Source organism: Neoarius graeffei, chromosome 23 (assembly GCF_027579695.1).
Source record: "Neoarius graeffei isolate fNeoGra1 chromosome 23, fNeoGra1.pri, whole genome shotgun sequence".
Taxonomy (NCBI): Eukaryota; Metazoa; Chordata; class Actinopteri; order Siluriformes; family Ariidae; genus Neoarius; species Neoarius graeffei.
In genome coordinates, this window is record NC_083591.1 from 6,724,237 (window position 1) to 6,732,617 (window position 8,381).

At 42.8% G+C, this 8,381-nt stretch overlaps 1 protein-coding gene across 1 annotated transcript in view; it reads left to right on the forward strand.

The window, feature by feature from the left end:
- Window positions 1-8,100, forward strand: part of sall3a (spalt-like transcription factor 3a) — a 19,740-nt gene extending 11,640 nt beyond the window's left edge. The window contains exons 2-4 of the mRNA XM_060905669.1: window positions 2,391-5,540; window positions 5,665-6,002; window positions 6,407-8,100. Of these exons, the coding sequence (XP_060761652.1) occupies window positions 2,391-5,540; window positions 5,665-6,002; window positions 6,407-6,838 (3,920 nt within the window). The 3' untranslated portion in view covers window positions 6,839-8,100. The remainder of the gene's footprint in view (window positions 1-2,390; window positions 5,541-5,664; window positions 6,003-6,406) is intronic.
- The last annotated feature ends 281 nt before the right edge of the window (window positions 8,101-8,381 follow it).

Genomic DNA, 8,381 nt, shown 5'->3' on the forward strand with positions numbered 1-8,381 from the left:
TTCTCTCTAATGCTTCAGTTTTATCTACAGAAAATGATATTTTTACACAACCCTACTACTCGTGTCAATATTGTCACCGATAATATAATAATAATAATAATAATAATAATTATTATTATTATATGAAGAATATTCATAATTAAAAATGCCTTCTTTTACTCTATTAAAAGAAAATAATTTCTTGCAATAAGGAAAAAATAAAGCAATGCATATTCTTGTAAAGAAATCCGACTTAAATCTTTCCTACTCAGAGAGAAAAGCAATAAGGATAATTCTGCGTTAATGATTATTCCACTCCAGATAGGCTCTGACCTTTCACCCTTCAATTATGGAAATGAGCTCAGCTCTCGGTGAATCGGCAAAGTCTTCCAGTCGATATTTCAGTTTCTGGTGCTTTCCAAACCGTCGAGTTTGAGTGATACTTTCAAATATTGACCACATGTGAAGAGAATGAGAATGAAAAATTTCCTATATAATATTTATAATTTAACTTCCTAAAGTGCAATAAACGATGCAGACCACTGTTGAACGTTCTCCTTTTTAGTCTTAGAGTGAAAAAAATGTTTTTTTTTTTAAATTAATGATGTTACCAGTAAAACCTGACGATCGTGCAGTTTATCAGCAGGCAGGTTACTGGGACACACTTTGTACCGTGTGCTCGGCCTTCTATTAAATACGAGCGAGTGTTGTTCATAGAAATTGGGTTCGTGTGAATCTCTAATGTTACAATGCTCGTTTTGTGTGTGTGTTTGGGTATGAGCGTAAGGGTGAGTGTTCGACTTAATCAAATCGCCTTGTGAAAAATATTTCGAACAGTTGGTGTTTGAGAAAAAAATCAAATGCTGACTTCGATTTTTTTTTTTTTGAACATCTTCATATAGTTACTGTACGTAAACCTTTTTTATTTTCGTCTCATCCACAAAGTGGAAGTCAGTAATTGGACTCAGCACGATGCTATAAAATTTAAATGTATTGTCACAAATAATTAAGGCATATTGTTACACGAGAAGCATATGCTTTCCCGTTAGACTAATCATCTCTCGTTACAAGCTAAACATGTCTGTTAACGGTAAGAGCAGCGAGAAAAAAAAAAATCTCTCCTTACTCTGGCTCGACTAATCATGTCTTTTTGCAGGGTCGAGTGGGTCCCTGAAGTGAAGCAGTCACTCGGTTTTCCATGTAACAAAGTAGCAGGCGTGCTCGGTGGAGATCATTAACATACGCCACATCATCACACACATACAAACATACGAGGAGGGGTTCTGCCCTGCTTTCGTTTGCGTGAAAAACGTCGGCACGAGGATGATGTTTCACAGTTTGATTAGGTGTGAATTCGGAATCGTTCAGCGAGTGTCTCTTGTGAGGTGTCCGCATGACAGCTATATGAAGAGGAAGTGGCTTCCAACAACTGTGACTGAACATATGTAACTAATCAGAGGCATTGCTGCTTTGGCAGAACCATGTAATTTGCTCTCACAGGGAGGACCAAAGAGACAGTGCATGATGAAAGACATGAGGGTGGAAAGAAAGAAAGAATGAAAGAAAGAAATAATACATCCTATGTCCTGGAGCGTACATACGATATACTATACACTATATACTATAAACAACCGACTCCATGCTCTAACACGGAATTACGACATGTTTCTCATTTACTAGGAGTGCATCCGTTTAGGAGATGAATCTATTTTATTTTCCTCTAAAGATTACGCGCTATTTATTTCGTGTGTTACTAATCTGCGAAGCGTACCTTTTTTATTTTTGAGGCTTTAATTATGAAGCAAAGCAACAACCATAGCTTCTGTCAGAAAGCAGTTATTGTGCTGATGAGTGGATTGACTTTCCTGAAGGTTAAATCTATCACCTGGATGAAATGCAGAGGTTGCATGTTACCCTAGCAATGCTAAATAAGAGGCTTAAGCATTTGAAATTCAGGTGGAAATGAGGTGGCTTGATAGCTAAGGGGAATCCTAATGGGGCCATCAAAGACCTGATTTGTACTCAACAGGCAAGGCAGCTGTGAATTGTATAAAATAAAATATTGGAAATCAATAGCTCGTATGGAATTTCATTAAGCAGCAGTATCCACAATTGATAGGCCCTCATAATTTGATGGATTGCACAAAGAAAATTATTAGCTGGCTCTATGGAGAGGAGGAGAATGCGCAAAACCCGGCTCTGAGAATTGGCGAACTAGGATGATTTGCTCAGAATAAAACAAAAAAAGCAAAAAAAAGTGTATTGATTTTAGGCATGGTAAGACCTGGGGGGGGGAATTAAAGGTTAATTCATAGGTGTTGTGCTAAAAAGTGTGTTGAATGTATGTGCATTATTTGTTCATTCATTCCTTCGTTCATTTATTCTGTGCTTTGCCTCTTTCCTCCTCTCAGTCTCAGGCGAGATCCTGGATGATGCTGACAGTGGTAATGAGAGCCGCAGTGGTAGCGAGGAGACGCATGTGTGTGAGAAATGCTGTGCCGAGTTCTTCAAGTGGTCTGACTTCTGCGAACATCTGAAGAGCTGCACCAAGAACCCACTTGTGCTTATTATTAGTGAGAATGAGGTCACACCGGACCCGACACGGGAGTACCCAACTGAGCCCTCACCTGTGCCTAGCTGTCCGAGTGAGAACGCAGACAGCGAGGAGGCAGCCGAGGGCCGGCACACCCCAGCTGAAGTGGACGATGTGGCTGAGATGACTTTGGAGCAAGTAACCAGCCTTGACAAAGATGATGAGCCCATGGATATGGAAATGTCTCCTGAGAAAACACTGGACCCGGAAGATCCAGATATATCACCAGAGCCTGATGTCAGCCTACCTCAGCTTGACACAGCCCAGCCTTCTGGGACAGGTTACAGTATGCCCAGCACAAATGTCACTTTGGAAACGCTGCACGGAACCCGAGTGGCTGTGGCGCAGTTTGCCCAAAGCTTCCGTGGGGCAATAGCTAGTGGCATGTCCACCATGGCCATCCCGATGATCCTGGACCAGCTGATGGCTTTACAGCAGCAGCAAATTCACCAGCTTCAGCTGATAGAACAGATCCGTAGCCAAGTGGCCCTAATGAACAGGCAGAACCCTGCACAGGTGGCCCTCAACCACCATACACACCACAATACAAGTGGTGGCTCACAGCCATCATCTGCCACTGGCCTTCCTACAATTCCCACTCAGCTCCAGTTACATGGGTTCATTACACCACCTGTCCACCAGCTCCCTATAAGAGTTCCACCCACTTTAAGTGCCCAAGGTCCAACCTCATTGTCTTCTGCCTTGGAAGGGGGTCACTCCCATGCCTCACAGACAGGTAGCCAGCTGTCCAGTTCTATAATGAACAGTAACACCTCAACAAATTCCTCATATCCACCGTCTAGCTGTACTGTAGTTCCTTCTTTGTTGCCACTTCAAAGTTCAGTCACTAGCAGCAGCAGCAGCAGCAACAGCAGCAGCAGTGGAGCTGTAACAGGCATCAGTAGCAGTGTTTCCCTGCCTAGAAACACCTCAAGTCCTCCAACACTGACCCATGGAAGCCTGCTGAGCTCCCCCTCCAACCTTCCCCTGATGCCTCCGAGTTCCTCAAGTAGTGTCATCTTCCCTAACCCTCTTGCCAGTATTGCAGCCACAGCCAATGCACTTGATCCTCTCTCTGCCCTGATGAAGCATCGCAAAGGAAAACCCCCTAATGTCTCTGTATTTGACACCAAGCCTAGCTCAGAAGACCCCTTCTTCAAACATAAATGTAGGTTTTGTGCTAAGGTGTTTGGAAGTGACAGTGCCCTTCAAATACACCTTCGTTCACATACTGGTGAAAGGCCTTTCAAGTGCAACATTTGTGGTAACCGCTTCTCTACGAAAGGAAATTTGAAGGTCCACTTCCAGAGGCACAAAGAAAAGTACCCACACATTCCAATGAACCCCTATCCAGTGCCTGAGTACCTGGACAATGTGCCAACGAGCTCAGGCATCCCTTATGGCATGTCGCTGCCTCCAGAGAAGCCTGTTACCACATGGCTGGACAGCAAGCCTGTTTTGTCCACAGTCCCCACCTCAGTAGGCCTGCAGCTTCCCCCAACCCTGCCTAGTATGATAGGGGGTTATGGAGATTCACCTAGTCTTACTCCCATAAGCAGGTCACCTCCAAGACCATCGCCACCATCAAGTGAGTGTGCATCTCTGTCACCCAATGTTCTCAGTACTGAAGTAAGCACAACCCTCACTTCAGCATCTCCACAGCCCACCATGGGGAGTGATGCACCCCCAGTTTTGAAGCCAGAGGGGATTCATTTGCCATCCAACTGCACCACCAAACCTGGGGATACTAGCATGCCCTTGACTACTGTGAGCCAGATTGTTTTGTCATCCACAACCACTACCACAACCACTACCACCACCCAGATCACAGATCCAGTGACTCCTCCGTCCTCTGGCTCTCATTCTGCCCTTTCAATGATCTCAGATCAGTTCAAGGCCAAGTTTCCTTTTGGTGGTCTTCTGGACTCTATGCAAACATCAGAAACCTCAAAGCTGCAGCAGCTGGTGGAAAACATCGACAAAAAGATGACAGACCCCAACCAATGTGTCATCTGCCATCGTGTGCTCAGCTGTCAGAGTGCCCTCAAGATGCACTACCGTATCCACACTGGGGAAAGGCCTTTTAAATGCAAAATATGTGGCCGTGCTTTCACTACTAAGGGCAACTTGAAAACGCACTTTGGGGTTCACAGGTCTAAGCCACCTCTACGAGTGCAGCACTCATGTCCTATATGTCAGAAGAAGTTTACTAACGCTGTAGTGTTGCAACAGCATATTCGCATGCACATGGGAGGTCAGATTCCAAACACACCTCTGCCTGAGGGTTTTCAAGATATGGACACAGACTTTAACTTTGATGAGAAGAGTATAGACAACATGAGCAATTATGATGATGAGCTGATTGATGAAATGGAACAGGCCATAGAGGACGAACCGGATGTCAAAGATGGAGATGTGGACCCATTAAAACCAGCACATTCATATGGAGAGATGTCTCCTAGCAACTCTCCCCCAACTCCAGTCATCTCCAGCATTGCTGCTTTGGAAAACCAAATGAAAATGATCGACTCAACAGCAAACATGAGCCGCGCCTTTAGCCTGAAGCCCTCTGAGAACGGAAGTGGGATCGGTGGAGAAAGTGGAGATGTATTTAACAACGACTCATCCTCTGTCATGGGAGACTTAGAGAACCACAGTGTGGGGAGTCCAGCCTTGTCTGAGTCATCAGGCTCGATGCAGGCTCTTTCTCCTGCTCATAGTCAGCCTGAGAGCCATCGTTCCAGGTCTCCGGGTTTTGTCAATAACAACAGCAGCAATGCAGCTGAGGATATCCAGGATTCTGGTGCAGCTACAGCGACTGTGAAGTCGGAAAAGTCAGACACACCATCTCCAGGTTCTGTACCAGCTGAGCACACTGGTGTGCTCGACCTCACAGCTGTTCAGCCTGTCAGGCCTTACGTTAAAGAGGAGAACCAGTTCAGCATGCTGTTCTTAGGAAGAGATCGAGGTATGATAATGCTTCTCAGGTTGTATTTTTGCATATTTCCCTAAAGTCCTTAAATAGCTTGCAGTATAAATTTGAAAGAAATATTTTCTCAAAATGTCGTATATTTCCACTTTTTCTGGTTTAGGTTTAACTGCTTCAAGCTTGATGAGCTCAGCACCTGGCTTAGTCAAACTCGAGTTGAACGGCCACAGCAAGCCGCTGTCTTTGAGTGAGGGCTCCCACTTGCACATGGGCCTTCAGGTGCCTGCCGCAGCACCTCAGACAACGATGAGCCCCAGCCTCAACCCAATGCTGGCACCGCCTCCACCACGCCGGACCCCCAAGCAGCATAACTGCCAGTCCTGCGGGAAAAACTTCTCCTCGGCCAGTGCCCTGCAGATCCACGAGCGCACACACACAGGAGAAAAGCCCTTCGCCTGCTCCATCTGTGGGAGAGCCTTCACCACGAAGGGCAATCTAAAGGTAGGCTCAGATCAAACTTCAGCAAACTGGTTTTTCTCAAGCTCCATCATCATAATACCTATTTATTTTTCTAAGAATTCTTAAAATAGTAAAAGAACCACTTTACAAAAAAAAAAATACACACAATAATAAATTGTAGCATCAATAAGATGGTGTACATTTTATTTTTTTTATTTTTATAGTAATTAAGCTAAATAAAACATACTTATGAATTTATATAAGATCATAACAATTTAGAAATTATTATGTAAGTAGGAATCACTGTATTAATATCTGGTCTGAATTATTAACTTTTTTTTTTTTTTTGTAAATTGAAATAAGATGGATTCTTTTTCAGATAATTTTACCTCGATAAAGCACAATAATTCACACTTATTCTCAATTATTTTTTGCTCTGGCTGCAGGTTCACATGGGAACTCATATGTGGAACAATGCCCCAGCCAGACGTGGGCGGCGTCTCTCAGTGGAAAACCCCATGGCCCTGCTGGGTGGTGATGCAATGAAATTCAGCGAGATGTTCCAGAAAGACCTGGCAGTTCGGGCAATGAATGTAGACCCAGGGTTTTGGAACCAGTATGCGGCAGCCATCACCAATGGACTGGCCATGAAGAACAACGAGATCTCTGTCATTCAGAACGGAGGCATTCCTCCGCTTCCTGTTAGCCTCGGAGGAGGAAGCATCCCTTCTCTGGCCAGCATGTCAGGGGGCATGGAGAGGGCACGCACAGGCAGCAGCCCTCCAATGACTGGCCTCGAAAAGACAAGCCTGGAGGTGGGAACTGGACGTCCCTTCTCCAGGTTCCTGGAAGACAACAAAGAGATCGGGATCAATTGATAAGCCGTTGTCCAATAGGAAGACACAAACAGACTAAGTAAAGACGTCGAAGGCTCCTCCTTATCCAGTTTGGTCTCTTATGTACTATATTATGTACAGCTGAAGTTTGATATTCTGTTGGTTTTGGATCTATAGTATTCGGTATTGAGTAGAAGTATTTCCCATCCTCCCATTTCGACTATGAAGAAAAAAAAAGTTTCATGTTTGAGAAATTGTCGTCTTGCAAGATTTGCATGGTACTTTTATTGGTTCTTATCAGTACATTTGACTGCTTTTAAGGATTATGTCACATAAAAGAAGAATATCTTTACTCAGTTGATCTCTAAAAAGGAAAAAAAAAGAAATGAAATGAAATGAAGAGCAATCTCTGAAGTGTGGATAGACTGACTAATGTTTACCTGGTTACAGTGTATGTTTTGAGGTACAAGACATGGGATTAGGTGAAACCGAAATACATCGTCGTAACGTGTGCTTATTTTTTTTTTTTTCCACTCATGAAGTAGATACTTGATGGAAAAAAAATGTTTGAACTATTTTAATCTTTGCATTTAGTCTCTTGACATTGTCTTATATTAATGTCCGGTGTCTTTAGTATTTATAATATACACAAAAGCGGGTATAAGAAAATATATTTAACAGCCCCAACATTTTATTGATCTTTGTTTTCTAAACTTTAGACTTCTATTATGGCTGTCTCTTTCAATAAAGACAAAACGTCTCTTCATCTGGCAGATGCGGACACATTGTGAAGTTTTATTTGGAAATCTAGCACATGTCGGTGTAATGGACCTGGTACAAGATGAAAAAGCTAGGATATTGAAAAAGCTGCTGCCTTTACAGACTCGCTTTTAACATTTGTAAAGACGAGAGACAGAGATATACAGAAACTTATTGTGTATAGAGTTAAAACAAAATTGGTATGCATATTTTGTATCATGAAAAAAAAAGGATATCCTGATTTGAGATTTGTCATGTTTGTGAATGCACTTTTTAGAGGAACGGTCTTGTCTGTGACTTATCATTAATGATCTGACTGAACTATCTATCTCATTTTGGTTTTTTGTTTCGTTTTGTTCTGGGATTTTTTTGTTTGGTTGTTTTTTGTTTTTGTTTTTTTTTTCATTTTGCCCGTGGGGTTCTTAAAATATGAGTCATGGAGAAACTTCTGGAAAAAACGAGGGTGAAGGAGGGGGACAGATACGGCTCTGTACTGAAATCTTCACCCCTTCACTCACATCAAATAATAAAATCGTAAGAAAGGATCATGTCTGCTTGGATGGCATTTGTCTAATTGTTGTCTAATGGCTTTCATCGCATTTGATGGTTTTCTTTTTCCTCAGTAGATCTTTCCTGAAGCACGACTCTGACTTAGGGACGGAAGGGACACGGAGTTGACGGAACGAAATAATTCACCGGATCAGAATTTCGCAAATTTAATTTTGCTTCATCTGGGAAACTTTTTCGCCTTGCTGTCGTTCGTTTACTGAGAATCAAAAATTGATTTTTTTTTTTTTTTAATGAAGAAATACGACTTCATATTTGT